This window comes from Piliocolobus tephrosceles, chromosome 2 (assembly GCF_002776525.5).
Source record: "Piliocolobus tephrosceles isolate RC106 chromosome 2, ASM277652v3, whole genome shotgun sequence".
Classification (NCBI taxonomy): Eukaryota; Metazoa; Chordata; class Mammalia; order Primates; family Cercopithecidae; genus Piliocolobus; species Piliocolobus tephrosceles.
The window spans coordinates 193,184,664-193,204,953 of record NC_045435.1 but is presented as its reverse complement, the minus strand read 5'-3'; the positions used below and the strand labels follow the sequence as shown (position 1 = coordinate 193,204,953).

The 20,290-nt window shown below is 42.4% G+C and overlaps 1 protein-coding gene across 1 annotated transcript in view; it reads right to left on the bottom strand.

Moving 5' to 3' along the window:
* Window positions 1–9,448, bottom strand: part of FYTTD1 (forty-two-three domain containing 1) — a 31,904-nt gene extending 22,456 nt beyond the window's left edge. The window contains exons 1-2 of the mRNA XM_023214876.2: window positions 9,124–9,448; window positions 2,662–2,793 (exon numbers count right to left, since the gene is read on the bottom strand). Coding sequence (XP_023070644.1) covers window positions 2,662–2,793; window positions 9,124–9,226 — 235 coding nt within the window. The 5' untranslated portion in view covers window positions 9,227–9,448. The remainder of the gene's footprint in view (window positions 1–2,661; window positions 2,794–9,123) is intronic.
* Between the last annotated feature and the right edge of the window lie 10,842 nt (window positions 9,449–20,290).

Genomic DNA, 20,290 nt, shown 5'->3' with positions numbered 1-20,290 from the left:
GAACATTCTATACATTCTACCACTGAAGAACACTCTATACATTCAACCCCTGAAGAACAACTCGATACATTCTACCACTGAAGAACACTCTACACTTTACCACTGAAGAACACTCTATACATTCTACCACTGAAGAACTCTATACATTCTACCACTGAAGAACACCTGGGTTGTTTCTCCAAGTATTTACTGAGTGCCTAAATTATTATTCACACATGAAGTTAGAAAGATTTCATTCACTGACTTGTTCAGCCATCAGAAATCATACTGCGGATCTGCAAAGAGCTCTGTGTCCTAATTATTTCTCTTACCTCAAGCTAACATCCTCATTGACATTACGAAGTGGAAATCTGAACTTTTTCCTAGCCAATCATAATTTAAGACAATCTTCTATCTCTGTACATTCAGTAACAGTGGCAGCTGTTCTATTTTAGCCCCTGTCACATGTAAGCAGTAAACATACAAGGACAAGCTCAATCTTATGAGATCCTAAGCTGCCCCTAGATATCATTTATTTCAAGGCTCAGATCATAACATCCATAAAAGAAAAGCTTTTCTGATCCTTCAAGGACCAGCTCACATTTCACCTTATTCATGAAATCACTCCTGATCTTCTTAGTACAAAATCTCTAAAGTCCTATAATACTATTTGAATTTCTCTTACGACATTTCTCCCATACTACCTTTTCCATCTTATCTCTAATACTGGAAATTAATTCCTTGAAGTAGAAGACCGCATCTTTATATAACCCTAGGACCCAATCAGGTTAGAGTATCTATCAAGTATTTAACACTGAAATATATTAATGTTAAATATTTGATAAACATTAATTAATGAATATATTTCTGGCTTCAATGAACTCTCAACAGTTATTTTTAAAACAAATAATACAAAAACAAACAAATAATACAAAAAATACATAGTATGTTCAATAACATTTGTAAGAAATATTTAGGCTGGGCACAGTGGCTTACTCCTGTAATCCCAGCACTCTGTGGGGCTGAGGCAGGAGACCAAGGCAGGTGGATCACCTGAAGTTGGGAGTTCGAGACCAGCCTGAATAACATGGAGAAACCCCATCTCTCCTAAAAATACAAAATTAGCTGGGCATGGTGGTGCATGCCTGTAATCCCCGCTACTTGGAAGACTAAGGCAGGAGAATCGCTTGAATCTAGGAGGTGGAGGCTGCAGCGAGCCAAGATCGCGCCATTGTACTCCAGCCTGGGCAACAAGAGCGAAACTCCATCTCAAAGAAAAAATGTAAATATAAATCACTGGAACTAAACTTCATTTGCTACAGTTAAATACCTGTCATTAAATTCACTCCCTTAGGTTCAACTATTCAAAAAATTATTACAGATGAATAGTTTCTTTTTAGGGCCCAATCTCAGTTGCATGTACTTTTCTTGAGACAGAGTCTCATGCTGGAGTGCTGTGGTGCCATCGTGGCTCACTGTGGCCTTGATCTCCCAGGCTCAAGCCATCTTCCCACCTCAGCCTACCAAGTGGCTGGGACCAGAAGGAGGTACCACCACACCTGGCTAATTTTTAAAATTTTTTGTAGAGACAGGTCTTCCTGCGTTGCCCAAGCTGGTCTCAGATTCCTGGATTCAACTGATCCTCCCAAATTTCTGGGATTACAGGCATGAACCACTGTGCTAGGCTTCAGTTATACATATTTTGAGGATATAATGGGATATTAGCTGTAAACACAGAATTATGTTCAACCTACTGGAGATTATTTTTATGTTTTTCAACATATAGAATAAAAATCAATTTGGAAGTTAGTTTGTCAAACATATTTTTACATATCTGAAAAAGGTTTAGTTCTTTTATTTGAACAAAGATTTATTCTAAAATTCTGATATTGCTGATAAAGAAGTTAACAAGCCGTATATATTAGTGTTCAATTACGGCCTACAGTCGAGATGGTTATAAATAATATAAATACAAAAATGGTTATATATATAATGGTAATATATAATGGTTATAAATAACATAAATATAAATAAATAAGCTTCCAGATTGTCAAAAATAACTAAATGTATAGAGTTCCACATTATATCTAAAGCATTAAGATTCAACAAATCCTAAAGTTCTTGGATGATAAGATAAGGAGTCTGAAGGTCATTTTCTACGCAGAATGTAATAGTAGTCTCCACATAATTAAAGAGTTCTCATATACAAAAGAGAATTTGCTTTCTATAACTTTACTGAAGTGCCAGGCATGCTTTAATTCAAATTAAGAGGCCAAGCACAGTGGCTCATGCTTGTGAGGTACTATGCTCTTTCACTGAATCTATTTAAGCTGGAGTTAGTCATCCATTAGGCAGACTAGTAAAGGAACATCTCACTTGGATGGAGATAGGAGCTCATGATTTATAAGATCCTTTGCAATTCTAAACTCTGAATATAATTTAGACTATATATAAACTAAAGTTACTTTTAAATGACTTAAAATGTTTAAGAAACAGTATTATGCCTATTGAAGGCTACTGAAATTTTTACCAGGTTTTAGATCTAAACAAAAACCTAGGCATAGAGGAAACACAAAACACACAGTACTGATGCATTTCCTCCACATTAAGCATACACTAAAGACAGTACACTATGAACACACAAATAACAGCTTTTCATTAAAGCTTCCTTTCAAAACTTACCAGAATTCTGTTGGATTCCCCATCGTACTCTCATCCTGAATTGCCGGGCACCACTTTGCTGGAGGAGTCTTCTATTTAGTCTTGGAAAATTCTGCTTCTTCCCTTCCTTTCGATTCAACTTGATGATATCATCTATGATAGAGGAAATGCCAATTATTTTCATTTTAACTTAACTCAATTACTCAGTTTCATTTTCCAGCTGATAGATTTCCTATGTTCCTAACTTCTCTTCTACTTTGAAAGCACTTCCATAAGAGGATAACAACAAGAATCAGCCATTTTTCAATAGCCCAAAGCAGATCTACCAATTAATGAAGAGTGAGTGCTATTAGCCATAGTATTTCTTTACCTGATTAATCTAAGCAGAAGCCTGTGTACAAAAGTTATTCCTACTTACTTTCCATAATGACAGAAGCCTCCATTTTGTAAAGATGACCCCCTTCTGGCTGGGCACAGTGGCTCACGCCTATAATCCCAGCACTTCGGGAGGCTGAGGTGGGAGGATCATCTGAGGTCAGGAGTTCGGGACTGGCCTAACCAACATGGTGAAACCCTGTCTCTACTAAACACACACACACACACACACAAAAGCCAGGTATGGTGGCGTGCGCCTATAATCCCAGCTACTCGGGAGGCTGGGGCAGGAGAACTGGTTGAACTCGGGAGGTGGAGGTTGCAGTGAGCCAAGATCGCACTACTGCACTCCAGCCTGGGTGACGGAGGGAGACTCCATCAAAAAAAAAAAAAAGGAAAAAAAGATGACCACCTTCCAATATGTAGGTAATCAAAAATTAAACCATTCAACTAAAATACTAAATGCTGAAATTCAGCCAATATTTATTGAGCATATACCACATGCAGTGAATATATGTGTCAGGTTGTGCTGTAACAGAAACAAAAGTAAAATACGGTCCCTTTTCTAAGTAAGTTTAAAAGTACTGATGGAAACAGACATGCAACTAGCAAATACAAAATTAAACAAGTGCCATAATAAAGGTATAGTACAAAAAAATACTAATGGCTCACCTCTAGCAAAGTACTTCAAGGTTACCTTATTTTTCTTTCTACACGGATCTGAGCCTCATTACTTCCAAACATACTACCAAACTGCCCCAAGGTAATTCACAAACAAAAATACCACAACAGAACAAGCCGAAGACCAGAAAATTAAATGTACTCCAGATTCCCATTTATATCTGTTAAAAGAGGTTACTAGAAGCCAAACATACTCCTTTAAGAAATACCTGGCTGGGCACAGTGGCACATGCCTGCAATCCCAGCACTTTGGGAGGTGAGATGGGAGACTGCTTCAGCCCAAGAGTTCAAGACCAACCTGGGCAACACAGCAAAACCTCGTCTCCACAGATAATTTTCAAAAATTAGCCAGGCATGGTGGTGCGTGCCCGTGGTACTCGGTACTCAGTGGTGTGTGCCCCAGCTACTCGGGAGGCTGAGGCAGGAGAATTCCTTGAGCTCAAGCGCTCGAGGCTGCAGTGAGTCACGGTCATGCCACCGCACTCCAGCCTAGGCAACAGAGCAAGACTGTCTCTCAAAAAAAATATATATATATACACACACACACACACACATTTTCTCCACAGTCCTAATTTCAGTATTATTTGATAATTGAGAAAGCAAATAAAACAAAGAAATTGCATACAGTCAACAACTTCTTAATAAAACTCTACAAAACTAATTAAACTCAAATTGTTTTGTCACTATAATTAGTCTTTCCAGAAGTCAGAGAAGGAAATATAACTTGAAGGTCCTTTGTAATATATTACTGTTCTACCTAACCCATCTCTAATCTTTAAGACTCTTAATTACACTCAAATATTCACACAAAATATCTCAAATCTCCCCAAAGTATTTAGTTGTCTTCTTAAAATTCATGTCCAACTGCGAAAGAGTTCATAGTTCATCAAAGTTAAGGGCACTCAAAAACTTTTGTAAAAAATTAAAAGGTCTCATGAACATCAGATATATAAACACGCATCTCAACAAGCATCAAGCAAATACTTAGGAAGACACTCTTTATGAGACACTGCTTTCCTTTAACAAAGTGCTACTTACTCTTCATCAAAAGTCTAAAATCTCAAGCCTTGAGAGTAAATCAAAAAAATGAATTTGGTCTGGGGAGCATTAAAAAAAAAGAGGCAAAGTACAATGCTGACTAACAAAGTTAATCTTAAAATACAGCATATGGGCCAGGCGCGGTGGCTCACGCCTGTAATCCCAGCACTTTGGGAGGCTGTGGGCGGATCACGAGGTCAGGAGATTGAGACCATCCTGGCTAACACAGTGAAACCCCGTGTCTGCTAAAAAAAATACAAAAAATTAGCCAGGCGTGGTGGCGGGTGCTTGTAGTCCCAGCTACTCAGGCTGAGGCAGGAGAAGGGCGTGAACCCGGGAGGCGGAGCTTGCACTGAGCTGAGATCCGGCCACTGCACTCCAGCCTGGGCGACAGACCAAGACTCCGTCTGAAAAAATAAATAAAATAAAATACAGCGTATAAAGTCTAAATATAACCAAAAATCAGAAGTAGCAGAGCATATTAAACACAAAATTACATTTCACATTTCAACATTTTACTACCTATATCTTCAAATAAGTCAAATGAGCTACCATGGCCGAGGGGCTTCTCTCAATCTAAAAAAAGAAAATGGCTTTCTCCTGCCCAACGAATAGATACATAGGTATCAGAATTTTTTTTAAAAAATTCCTTACAATGGGCTATTTTAAGTTTCTCCCCTAGCACTAGGGGAATATACATGGTAATAGTAACAGCAGCAGCAGTAGTGGTGGTAGTAAGTACTACAGGACAGGCATTAGTAATGTTAGTACCAACAGTTCTGACATGTATTCATTTAATTCACAACAATCCTATGAAACAAGTATCATCATAACACCCATTTTCAAATTAAGAAATTGAACCATGAGGGCAGCTATTGGTAAACTCGGTACTCTATATGAAATTCATATACACCTGGCAAAGCCATGATTTAAAACAAAAAAATCAGGTTCTAAAACCTCCGCAAACCTGGTAAGATTAAACAGTCACAAAGCATAATAACTGTCTAAGATAGACGATCATCTCTTCACCCCATTTCTGTAAAACTCTCACTAAAACGCAATAGAGAGATTGCTGTATGTTCCTGGGGGAAAGAAAGAGATCAAGCTGTTTCAGCTCTCCACAGCACTTCATTGCTAACTCCAAGAAAACTACCCCCCGATTTTCTTCACTTGAACGTACTAATCATCAAACAAAACACATACAAAAAAGCAAACAGGAAACGCAGAAACTTAAGAAATCTAAGTATAAAACAGTTTGAGGCTCTAGAACCAGACTGAAATCCTGGCACTACCACTTAACTACCTCGTATGACTTCAAGCAAGTTGCTTAATTTCTCTATGCCTCAGATTTCTATAAAATGGAAATAACAACAAATAACAAAGGCATATATACATACACATATAGTGTGTGTATAAAAATAACAAAGCCATATATAGACATACACTCATATATAGTGTGTGTATAAAAATAAAGCCATATACATACACACATATATAGTGTAGTATAAAAATAACAAAGCCATATATACAGACATGCACACATATAGTATAAAAATAACAAAGGCATATAGACAGACATACACACATACATAAAGTGTATGTATAAAAATAACAAAGCCATATATACGGACATACACACATATAAAGTGTATGTATAAAAATAACAAAGCCATATATACATACACACATATATAGTGTATGTATAAAAATAAAGCCATATATACAGACATACACGCATATATAGTATAGCATAAAAATAACAAAGGCCTATATAGACATACACATATATATAATGTATAAAAATAAAGCCATATATACAGACATAAACACATACAGTGTACGTATAAAAATAAAGCCATATATGCACACACACACATATACATAGTGTATGTGGAAAAATAAAGGCCTACATAGACATATCCATATATACAGTGTATGTATAAAAATAAAGCCATACATACAGACACACATATATAGTGTATATAGAAAAAGGCATATGTACAGACACACACACACATATATACAGTGTATGTAGAAAAATACAGTGCTATATACCAGGTCCTGGTCTAAGCAGTTCACATATGCCTTCTGACTCGTTTAATGTTTTCAGCAACCCTATGTGATAAATACTAATCACTATCACCTTTCTACAGATGAGGCACTGGGAAATCATCTGCCCACAGTTACATGGCTACAAAGTGGCAGAGGCAGGACCTGAACTGAGACAATGCGGATCTGGACTCCACGCTGTCAATCACTAGGAGTACAACCCTTCCAGACTTACCATAAGGATAAACTGAGTTAATATACAAAATGCTGGCCAGGTGCGGTGGCTCACGCCTGCAGGGGAAGCCGAGGTGGGCAGATCACCTGACGTCAGGAGTTAGAGACCAGCTTGGCCAACATGGTGAAACCCTGTCTCTACTAAAAATAGGAAAATCAGCCGGCCATCCGGGGTGGTGTGCGCCTGTAATCCCAGCTACTCAGGAAGCTGAAGCAGAAGAACCGCTGGAACCCGAGAGGCGGAGGTTGCAGTGAGCCGAGATCACAGCACTGCAATCCAATCTGGGCAACAGAGCGAGACTCCGTCTCAAATAATTAATTAATTAATTTAATTTAATGCTTAGTCCAGGACCTGAACTGAGACAGTGTGGTTCTGGGTTCCATGCTCTCGATCTTCTGCTAGAAGTACAATCCTCACAGAGTTATTATGAGGATAAATGAGTTAATGCATAAAATGCTTAGTACAGGACCTGGTAGGTAGTAGGCACTCAATAAATATATACATATTCATTATTACATTATTTCTTGGCCTTACCTCAAAAGGTTTCTCATTTTATGGGGGGGGGGGGGGCGGACAGGGTCTCTCTCTACAGCCCAGGCTAGAGCGTAGTGGCGCAATCTCGGCTCATTGCAACCTACGCCCACGGGTTCCAGCTATTCTCATGCCTTAGCTGGGATTACGGGCACGCGGCCACCACGCCCGGCTAATTTTAGTATTTTTAGTAGACACGGGATTTCACCTTGTTGCCCGGGCTGGTCTCAAACTCCTGGACTCAAGCCATCTGCCCGCCTCCGCCTTCAAAGGGCTGGGGTTGCAGGCTTGAGTCACCGCGCCCAGCCCCGGCTTTCTCATTTCTTACAAGCTCACTACTAACCAGCAGCAAGGCAAGACTTGAGGCCAAACCTATTATTTCTGATCATTTGCTTAAATTCACATATTGACTGTGGCAATCCTAGAAACCAATAGTTCTCATCTCACCTGGAACCAAAAATGTTCCACCAGATAAACCACAACAAAAGACACACAAGACAAATGGGAAGAAATGACAACCGAAAGACGTTTCCCAGACGGTTATTACCCCAAAGACCATCCTGGGAAACGGTACGCCTCGGAATCCACTAGTCAGGTACTTTTCAAATAGCCGAAAAGCTGCCGGCCGAAGAGCTGGCAGAGCTGACTTACACCCAACGCCACCGAATCCCGACAGAAATGTCCGTACTTGTAGCCCAGCTAAGCTGACCACAGCGGCTGGTGCCTGGGTAGCGTTAGGGCTGAATTTTAAAGGAATCAACAACCCCCTGCTTTTATATAATCGACAAGAAACCACGCCAGCCCTGAGATACGCTCAAGAGCCCCACGCTTGACCTGGCTTCTCCGCGAGCCACAGCAACCTCTCCTTCAAAGATCTCTGCATTTCCCCCACGAGCGATCTCTGAGGCCTGGAGAGGGAGACTGTGCTTTTCTAGCAGCGCTCAATACACAACAACATCCCGCAGGCGGCCGAGCGCCGCTTCCTTTCTGACACACGCTCCGGGGCCGCGGCCGGAGGTGGCCCCGAGAGTCGCGCCCGGCAGCCAGGGCCAGCGCCGGCCTGGAACGCCCGGCGACCAGGGAAAGCTCCGGAAGCCCTGGTTCAACCGATCGCAGCCCGGCCGGGCTCTCACAGGTCTTTCTTCCTAGGGCACGGTCGGTCGGACCATTCCCCTGGCTCCCCGATAACGCCCACCGCGAACGCGCTCCGGGGAAACCCGCGGACCCGTCCTCACAAAGAGCCGGCGGGCGGCGAGCCGTAGCCCCTCGGGGGAGAAGAGGCGCCCCCCGCGACCCTCCGAACCTTCGGGCCCGCCGCGCCCCGGTCCCCGCCCCCACAGCCCCTCCTCCGACCGCCGCGGCCGAGGGGACGCCCGAGTCCCTCGCGGTCCCGCCGGGCACCTGGCGTCCAGCCTGCGCTCCCGGCTCTCCTCGGGGCCTCCGCTCGGGTCCGCCCACCAGCGAGAAAACTCCGCGGCAACTGCGGCCGACCGCCCCTGCCCCCACAAACCGCGCCGCCTGGTTCCACCCGCGCCTTCCCCCGCACTCCAACTCGGTCCAACTAGGCCCCTCACCCAAAGACATATCTATTTTGTCCAGGTTTTCGTTGCTGCGGGCCTTCGGCGGCGGCGAAGAGGTCGCCGTGGCTCCCACCAGCCGGGTACCAAACCGGTTCATGGCTGGAGACGTCGCGCTGGGAGCGGGCGCCGGGAAGGCCGGAGTCGCAGGCCTGCCGCCTCCCACTCGCGCACGCAGCCCGCCGCACCGAGGGAGCGCGCACGCGCCGGCGCCGTCCTCCGCCTCCACCCGCGGCTGCGGGCGGGGCGGGGCCACCGACGCTCGCGGGCGACCAGAGCGGCCCCGCGCCGTGACTCGCTCCTAGCGGCCCTCGCAGGACCGGACGAGGCATTGCAGCCGCTGCGCTGGGCGCTCGCGAGGACCGCCGTTGTGAGCAGCTCCACTTTCCGCCCAAATTGGGGGAGCTAGACCGCGAGCGCCTCTGAATCGTGTGCCTTCGGTGATCTCATAATCCTCCGTGTCCTTCGAGTCCCTCCTGCTGCAGACAGGTCCCCTGTACTTCGGTACACGCGAGCCTTGCACGCCCACTGCAGTGCAGCCTCGGAGGCAGGACAGACCCCTGCGAGCGTAGATCGCAGCCGCATCCCAGCTCCCCTCTCCCCGGCACGCTCCTCCACCTACAGCTGCCTGAGCTGCCGCATCTGAACGCAAAGCACACGCTGCAGTGACGGTTCCTGCGTCACCTTAACATCCAAAGTAAATGCTAACGTTTCCCGTATCTGTACCATCTCTCAATCGGCACTCTCAAAACATTTGGCACGGTGTTTACTACCCTAATAAGACCTCAGCTTCTCTTGGGAGGGGTAAGTACCTCTGTTGAGGCAGCTGCATTTTCCTCTAATTCATTTGCATTGGGAATGGATAGAAGGGTTCGTTTACTTTTTAATCATTCCTACGGGAAAACGACTTAATATTTGATGAATTCCTGCATGATAACTTTTTTCCTTATTTCCCTCCCTTCTTACCTCATCCGCCTTCGCTGAAGTAACTGCGTTTATATGGAAGCATTTAGGTTATATCATCCTCACAACAGCTTGAAACTATCTCGGATATTTACATCTAAGGACAACACCAGATGCATTCTGTCCACCTAGAAATCTCTGTCGCCTTTCTCCTCTCCAATTCATAAAGTGCAAAAATTCCTTTAGCATAGGAACGAGCCATCTCGAAACCACAGTAGCCTCTGCTTAATTCAGTCATGTCACAATGTCATGTGGCTTCCAACTTCAACACCAATGACACATTTACTATTTTTTGCTTGGGGATCCCATGTTTTAAAATATTTCTGATGCATGTCACACTTAAAAATTGAAGCCAGCTGTTCCAGCTCTCCTTTCCATGCCTGAATTTAAAGCAAAGCTTGGCAGCGACAATTTTGCGGTCACCTTAACAATAAAAGTAAATGCAAACGTTTCTGTATATGTAGCATGGATAAAACCAGGAGTCTTCATACAGATTATGTTTCCAGCTGAAATCAAAGCACCATGACTTTTTTGTAAGCCTAGTAGTCTTATCTTGGGAAAATGTATGATTTTTACTGGGCTTTTGGGAATATTCTAAGTAACGTCTTATTCTCAAAGGTCAAGTTGTCTCTTTTTTTCTCATGACAAAGACTCAACAATATAGGAAGAGTGAACCACACACCTATGAAGGGGCACAAGAAACTTCAATGGTGGAGCAAAGTTTGGACTCAGAAACTCAAGAACAGTATTTGGCATGTCAAGGAGCATATCATGTATGTTCTTAGCATTATGTGCTTGATTTTACTACTCTCTCACCCTGAAGCCACCTCACCTGTCTGGACTGCTAAAATCTAGAGAAACTGGCTCATTCCTGTCATCCCAACACGTTAGGAGGCTGAGGTGGGCGGATCATGAGGTCAGGAGATGGAGGCCAGCCTGACCAACATGGTGAAACCCCGTCTCTACTAAAAAATACAAAAATAAGCCAGGCGTGGTGGTGGGCACCTGTAATCCTAGCTACTTGGGAAGCTGAGGCAGGAGAATCGCTTGAACCTAGGAGGCGGAGTTGCAGTGAGCCAAGATCGTGCCATTGCACTCCAGCCTGGGTGACAGAGCGAGACTCCATCTCAAAAAAAAAAAAAAAAAACACTAGAGAAACTGGGTTGTGGTCCCAGACCTGAGTTTCATTGAGTGATAACTTTTTCACTTACTTTAGTCATTCACTGTATGATTTTGGGAGTCTCTGGACCTCATACTCATCTTCAAAACCAGAAAAAATAATAATAGTATGAAAAGTATACTAAGTTATTCAATTCCTTCCAGTTTCAAAATCCTCTAAGCACAAGTCATTTTTCTCCACATTCGCCTTCTCTCACTAGAAATAACTTCTACAATCTCTACTCATTTGTGGGAGTAAACTACAGAGACGATCCTTAGGTTAAGTTCTTAATTTTATGGAAGAAAATTAATGCAGTTAAGAGTTTAGAGGCATTTTGTACTTCAGGTATTTATAGGACAGATAAAAATCCCAAATGTATAAAATCCTCCCTACCACTAATATAATAAAGATTCTCGGCTGGGTGCAGTGGCTCATGCTTATAATCCCAGCACTTTGGGAGGCCGAGGTAGTGGATCACTTGAGCCCAGGAGTACGAGACCAGCCTGGGCGACATAGTGAGACCCCGTCTTAAAAAAAAAGATTCTCTTTTCTCCTGATCTTCTCCCCCAAACCAAAGCCTTATCCCCAGTCTCTATAGTGCAACAGGCCATGCTGCAGTATTTCATTAAACAGTCCTAGCTGCTGTGTTTCAGACTTTCAGGTTTCCCCAAGGGCTGAGAGTGTTGGGGCCTAGGAGCAATCCCCAGATTCCAGAGGGAAAGGCAAGAAAGCAAGAGTGAAGCATTGTGGGTAATGGTAGGTCTTTTCATACACAAAACAGAACAAAATAGCAACTGAGACACACACAGTGAAAACAAAGAGGAATACAAGCCAAGAAATCAGAACTGGGTCCTGTCCAAGAAGTCCATCAGCCAACCACAAGGGCTAGGGCTAAAAGGTCAACCCTGCAATTTTCTGGGGCAGGAGAGGTAGCTATTCATTTAATCATATATTCATTGAGCGTCAGGCATTGTAATAGGCCCTGGGGATTAAAAAAAAAAAAAAGTGGTGAGCAAGACGGATGCACACCCTATCTTCACACAGCTTGAGGAGCAAAGAATATCCAGCACCTACTGCGAATAAGGCCTGTGCTGGACAGGGCATTCAGCCTTCGTCTGTGTGCGGCAGTTCCGCAGCTTCACCTAAGTCAAAACAAACATGGAATCCAAGAAGCTGCCCTTTTAAAAGACTTCGTTTCACACAATGTAGGTAAAACAATATCCAGGATTGCCAGATAAAATGCAGGGCCAGCTAAATTTGAATTTCAGATACACAACGGACAATTGTTTAGTACAAATATGTCCCAGGTTTCAGATAAACAGTGATTATTATTATTTTTTTTTACTACAGTAAGTTTCATGTAATATTTAGGATATATTTACAACAGAGAATCATTTCATTGTGTGAAATAAAATAACTCACACTTAAAGCTGTTGAAACTTTAAACTATTCTGAGCCTTGAGAGGGATGTGGCTACGTGGCATGAGCCCAGCAGCATGCAGTTGTAACTTCTGCTTTTTCCTGGAAGTGATCTGGAATGATTGAGGAGTGCCAGAGATAAGACCCCTCAGAACATTACACCCCCTCACAGAATATTAAAGGAATCTTTCTTAGAATGTAGCAAGTTATACTAATCAAATCGTTATAACTGTTTCTGCCTATATAAGTGAAATCTTAGCCTCCTCACTCTGGAGCACTGACCCCACTCCTTTGGAATCGTGTTTCTGGATGGCTATCCTCAAGCTTTGTGCTGCAGTAAACTCTATACTTAGTCATATTTTCTGAATCTCATTATTGAAGGTTGACATTTGTTTAACTGAAATTCAGGTTCAACTGGGAGTCATATTTTATTTTATTTGCTAAATCTGGCAACCTTCTCAACCTCATACTTTTCTTTCTTTCTTTCCTTTTTTGAGACAATCTCACTCTGTTGCCCAGGCTGGAGTACAGTGGCACGATCTCACTGCAACCACCGCCTCCTGGGTTTAAGCAATTCTTTTCCTCAACCTCCCCTGTAGCTGGGATTACAGGTACACAGCACCACACCCAGCTAATTTTTGTATTTTTAGTAGAGAGAGCATTTCACTATGTTGGTCAGGCTGGTCTCGAACTCCTGACCTCAAGTGATCCACCCACCTCGGCCTCCCACAGTGCTGGCATTACAGGCGTGAGCCACCGCGACCAGCTCAACCTCATCGTTTTCTGTTAACACTTTTTGGCTCCTTTTTCATAATGTGCACAGAAATCTACAGTTCTTCAAAGGTAGTAAGCACAACTCTTACATACTTCACCCCTTAACTTTTTATTGGTTTGATTTGCCTTTTTTTTTTGGGAGATGGAGTTTTGCTCTTGTTGCCCAGGCTGGAGTGCAATGGTGCTATCTCACCTCACCGCAACCTCTGCCTCCCGGGTTCAAGCGATTCTCCTGCCTCAACCTCCTGAGTAGCTGGGACTACAGGCGCCTGCCACCACACCTAGCTAATTTTTATATTTTTAATAGAGATGGGGTTTCACCATATTGGCCAGGATGGTCTCGATCTCTTGACCTCGTGATCCGCCCACCTCAGCCTCTCAAAGTGCTGGGATTACAAGCGTGAGCCACCGTGCCCGGCCTAAATCCCCCTTTTCTTAGCTTTGAGATATATTTGATAATAAAAGACACACACTGAAAGTATGCAGTTTATACAGGTTTACAGGATATATACCTGTGAAAACACTATCATAATCTGAATAATAAATATCATTATATATTCATTATTTTCTAAAGTTTTCTTGCTCACTTTTGTAATCCTTACCCCCCACCTACTATCTAGGCAACTACTGATCTGTTTTCGGTTGCTGTAGATTAATTTGCATTTTCTGGTATTTTAAATAAATGGAATCATACAGTATATACTTTTTAACTGGATTATTTCACATAGCATAATTGTTTTTCATCTGTATGCCTTTTCTTTTTCTTGCCTTATTGCACTGACTAGGGACCCTAGTATCATGTTTAATTGGAGCAGTGAAAGTGAACATCTCTGCCTTGTTCCCAACCCCAGAGGAAAAGCGTTTAGTCTTTCACCATTAAGTATGATGCTAATTTTTTACAGATGCCCTTTATTAGGTTGAGGAAGTTCCCTTCTACTCCTGATTTGCTGAGAGTTAATCACAAATAAATGCCGAGTTTTAGCTGATGCTTTTTCTGTATCTAGAGATTATCAAAAGGTTTTTCTTGTAAAATTTATTAATATGGTGAATGACATTGACTATCAAATTTTGCATGTTGATTTTCTTTGTTTTTGAATGTTGACATTCCAAATATTGCATTTTTGGGATAAACCTACTTGGTCATGGTGTATTATCCTTTTTACATATTGTTGGATTTGACTTGCTAATATTTTGCCAAGAATTTTATTTTTTCATGAGTGACACTGGTATGAAATTTCCTTTTCTCGTAATTTATTTGTCTGTTTCTTACGTTAATTCTTGCTTTTCAAAAGAGGATTATCTAGAAATCATACTGATGTAATATGTATTATACTGGTATATTAAAGGAGTATGGTATAATTTATATTGTATGATACTAGATAATATGTATTAGATATAATTATTAGCTAATATTAGTTATTTTTTAATTTATTTTTTAGACGGAGTCTTGCTCTATCACACAGGCTGCAGTACAGTGGCACGATCTTGGCTCACTGCAACCTCCGCCTCCTGGGTTCAAGCAGTTCTCTTCCTCAGCCTCCCAAGTAGCTGGGACTACAGGCGCCTGCCACCACGCCCAGCTAATTTTTGCATTTTTAGTAGAGACCGGCTTTCACCATGTTGGCCAGGCTGGTCTTGAACTGCTGACCTCGTGATCCACCTGCCTCGGCCTCCCAAAGTGTTGGGATTACAGGCGTGAGCCACCATGCCTGGCCAATGTTAGTTATTAATAAACAATAGCTAATTAATAGCTCCGTTAAACTACTTATATATACACTACAGTTTTTCTTCTCTTTTCTGTTCAATTGTTTCCATTCTATCCCATCTGCTACCGCCTTCTGCCGCAGCAGCTTTTCTTTGCCACTTCGCAGTAGCTTTCTGTCCCTCTTCTGTGTTGCCCTTTTCCTTTGTTGTAAACTTTTTCTGTTCTAGTCTTCTGCCTTTTAATCTCAAAATTTGTTTGTTCATTTATTTGTTCATTCAACCGAGTTCAAGTTGCTACTATGTGCAAGACACCATGCTAGATGCTGGGGACGCTGCAGAGAACATGACAGACAGGGCTGCAGACATAGCTGCTGCCCTGAAGAAACTCAAGAGCTCCGGAGGAGCCCGTCGGCCTCAGCTAGCCAGTTTAAAGGAGCACTGCTGGCCACTAAGTCCCTGAGCATCAGTTCTGTGTAACTGGGGAGCCTGCTCTGGGTGGACAAGGGAACTTGAAGGGGAATTCTTCCTGGACTCAGGGGTGGGGCCTCTCAGCTTATTAGGTCTTGTCCTCCTTGGGGAAGCCAGGAATCTTGACCACCAGGGAGTCTAGATTGATTCACTGAATGACCAACTGTGGCATTTTCCAGAGCTAAACAAATTTACATAAAGTGCCAAATTCCCCCCATTTACATAAAACTGTTTGTTTTTCAAAGATATCCTCAATTTGTACTGGATAGATTTGCAGTCCAGGAAGGCTCAGGGAACCAGAATTCTAGGGTCATGGATCTTCACGCATTCCTCCTTCTCCCAGGCCTCTTCTCTCTCTGCCCCTCAGGTTCCCTGCTCTGGGATGAGGAGCCCAGGCTAGGGGAGACTAAAGCACAGCGTCTTGCACACAGCAGCCACTCAAGTGCTGACAGTCTTCATGCAGCAGAGGGTCCCTTCTGTGCAGCTTTATTCAGCAGGAAGCCGAGGCAGGGACAAACTGAACATTCGTCAACTGGATTAAGGATTTGCTCAGTCTAGAAATAAGATTTTTTTTTTTTTTTTTGAGACAGAGTCTCACTTTGTCACCCAGTTTGGAGTGCAATGGCACGATCTCGGCTCACTGCAGCCTCCGCTTCCCAGGTTCAAGTGATTCTCCCACCTCAGCCTCCCGAGTAGCTGGCATTACGGGCACGGCCACCACACCCAGCTGATTTTTATATTTTTAGTAGAGATGGGGTTTCACCATGTTGGCCAGGCTGGCCTCAAACTTCCAACCTCAAATGATCCGCCTGTCTCGGCCTCCCAAAGTGCTGGGATTACAGGTGCTTGGCTTAGAAATAAGAGTTTTTAAATTTTCATTTTAACATTAAAAATGGCACATTTTTATCCATTGTTCATGGCTGGTAAAAGCGTTCCTATATATATATATAATATATATATATTTATATAAAATATAAATATAATTTTTATATATTTATATAAAATATAAATATAATTTTTATTATATTTAATATATAAATATAAAAATTTATATATATATATAAAATTTTTTTTTGAGACAGTCTTGCTGTTGCAGTGGTGGGATCTCTGGTGTACAGTGGTGGGATCTCTGGAGTGCAGTGCAACCTCTGGAGGGCGGTGGTGGGATCTCGGCTCACTGCAACCTCTGCCTCCCGGGTTCAAGGGATTCTCCTGCCTCAGTCTCCCAGGTAGCTGGGATTATGGGTGCACACCACCACGCCCAGCTAATTTTTAGCAGACAGGATTTCACCATGTTGGCCAGGCTGTCTTGAACTCCTGACCTCAAGTAATCTGCCCGCCTCGGCCTCCCAAGGTGCTGGGATTATAGGTGTGAGCCACCGTGCCCGGCCGGTTCCTATAGAATTGAATAAATGAATCACTACTAAATGCTTAGAGGGGATGGAAATGTTGCTGTAAAGACAGAATTAAAGCCAAGTAATTAAAACTTGGCAAAATTCTTCAAAAGCTTTTAAAATCATCTCATCGGATGAACTGCTATAAGCTTTATATATGCCTAATAGAAAAAGAATTTTGGTAAATCAGTAAATTTGGTAAAGTCAGTGAATTGGTCAGTTGGCAAAATTGGCTTAAAAGACTTTTAGAAATGCTACCTATGGGGAAAACATACATTACTTTTAAACTATCTTTAAAATTAATCATTACAAGATAAAAAAATGTCCATGTGAAACACTAAAATTTTTGTTATATTTAGCAGGATATAGTCGTAAGAAAACAAAACCATACTGAGATCGTTGACTATTTTTTTAGGTCTCCATGAAAGCAGAACCTTGACTATTTTTTAAACTTGCAAATCTAGAGAAAAGTTGCAAAAATAGCACAATGAATACCCATATATCCTCTACTTCACCAATTATTAATGTTTTGCCATATTTGCTTTCTCTCTGTAGAGAGATAGATACTATTAGTTGTTGTTAGACAATTTGAGAGGAAGTTGCAGAAATTATGACTCTTTAGAATCTATTTCTAAGGGCTGTGTGCAGTGGCTCACACGTGTAATCCCAGCACTTTGGGAGGCTGAGGTGGGCAAGTCACATGAGGTCAGGAGTTCAAGACCAGCCTGGCCACCATGATGAAACTCCATCTCTACTAAAAATACAAAAACTAGCTGGGTGTGGTGGTGGGCACCTTTAATCCCAGCTACTCGGGAGGCTGAGGCATGAGAATTGCTTGAACCCAGGAGGCACAGGTTGCAGTGAGTTGAGATTGTGCTACTGCACTCCAGCCTGGGCAACACAGCAAGACTCTGTCTCCAAAAAAAAAAAAAAAAAAAGACAATATATTTCTAGGGATATTCTTTAACATAACCATGCTAAAATTACCAAGTTTAGAAAATTTAACATTGATGAAGTACTATTATTCAATGTATGTTTCATGTTCAAATTTTGCCAATTATACTAAAAATTTTTTTTTTCCTTTTACTTTTTTTTTTTTTTTTAGATGGAGTCTTGCCTTGTTGCCCAGGATGGAGTACAGTGGCACAATCTGAGCTCACTACAACCTCCACCTCCCGGGTTAAAGTGATTCTCCTGCCTCAGCCTCCTGAGTAGCTGGGATTACAGGCGTCTGCCACCACGCCCAGCTAATTTTTTGTATTTTGTATTTTTAGTAGACACGAGGTTTCACCACGTTGGCCAGGCTGGTCTTGAACTCCTGACCTCAGCTAATCCACCTGCCTCGGCCTCCCAAAGTGCTGGAATTACAAGCATGAGCCACTGAGCCCGGCCAAAAATTTCTTCATAGCAATTTTTTTTCCAAAATCTGGGATCCAGTCCAGATTCACATGCTGCATTTCTTTGTCTCCTCTAATCTGAAAACATTCTTCGGGCTTTCATAGCTCTTTATATTTACATTTTTGATGCTTGAAGGTGGTTGTTGCATAGACTGTCTCTCAATTTGGTTTTGTCTCATTGTTAGCCGTGTAGATTCTGGTTGTTCATTTTTGTCAGCAATACCACAAGTTATGCTGTGTCCTCTCTGATGCCAAACATCAGGAGGCAGGCACATAGTATCATATTGTCTGATTACTGGTGATCTTCCCTTTGACCACTTGTGATGCTCACCAGCTTTCTCCATTGTAAAGGTACCCCTTTTCCCAATTTATAATGAATAAGTCACCTGTGGGGAGATTTGAGACTGTGTAACTATCCTGTTTCAGAGTAAATTTCACAAATGGCGTTAGCATTCACTGATGATTCTTGCCTGAATCAATTATTACTATAATGGTTGCAAAACAGTGATTTTTTTTAACTCTGTCATCTTCTACATTCGTTAGTTGATGTTCCACTGTGAAATGAGGTTTCCCTTTCCCCCTTCTTCCTTCCTTTTTCTATTTATTTATTATTTGTGTATCTATGTATTTACCCATAGAAACTCATGGACTCCTGTTGTATTCAAAAATCCTACTCTGAGGCCTGGAACAGTGGCTCATGCCTGTAATCCCAGCACTTTGCAAGGCCGAGGCAGGCAGATCACTTGAGCTCAGGAGTTTGAGACCAGCCTGGGCAACAAGGCAAAACTCCATCTCTACTAAAAATACAAAAACTAGCTGGCTGTGGTGGCAGATGCCTGTAGTCCCAGCTACTCAGGAGGCTGAGGTGGGAGGATCACCTGAGCCTGGGAGGTTGAGGCTGCAGGGAGCTGTGATCACACTCCAGCCTGGGAGACAGAGTGAGACCCTGTCTCAAAAAGAAGAAAAAAAAATTCTACTCTGAAAAGCAAAGGGGTAAAGAATGATGCTTACCTTTTGAGATAATGTAGATAACGTAGAACCTTAACCCTAATGCTAGTTTGGCATATTTTGCATTTTTTTGTATTTGGACCTCAGATGCATGAAATTGGATTAATCATAATCCTTGGTTCATGATATACTCTTATTATTTTCCATGCATGCTCCATTTTCTTTTTTCTATTTTATTTATTTATTTTGAGACGGAGTTTCACTCTTGTTGCCCAGGCTGGAGTACAATGTCACGATCTTGGCTCACTGTAACCTCCGCCTCCTGAATTCAAGCAATTCTCCTGCCTCAGCCTCCCAAGTAGCTGGGATTACAGGCGCCGCCACCATGCCCGGCTAATTTTGTATTTTTAGTAGAGACAGGGTTTCTCCATGTTGGTCAGGCTGGTCTCACTCCCAACCTCAAGTGATCCACCCGCCTCGGCCTCCCAAAGTACTGAGATTACAGGCGTGAGTCACCGCGCCCGGCAGTTTTACATTTTTTTATAGCAACAGGGTCTCGCTATGTTGACCAGGCTGGTCTCGAACTTCTGACGTCAAGCGATCCTCCCACCTCAGCCTCCCACAATACTGAGATTATAGGCGTGAGCCACCACACCTGACCAGTCCACTTTCATTTAGTTCATTAATTAGTTATTTTAAATAACTGACTAGAACTAGTTATAATTTAATAACCAATTATTTTTAAAACTATGCACCTTAAACCCGCTGCTCCAAATAAAAACCCTATGACAATAACCCTATGACCCAGCAATTCCATTCCCAGGTATGTGAGAAATTCTTGCTTATATACAAGAGGAGACAGATATGTATAAGAATGTTCTTAGCAGCACTGTTTAGCACAGCAAAACCCTAATGCCTATCAATGGGATAGAGCATGA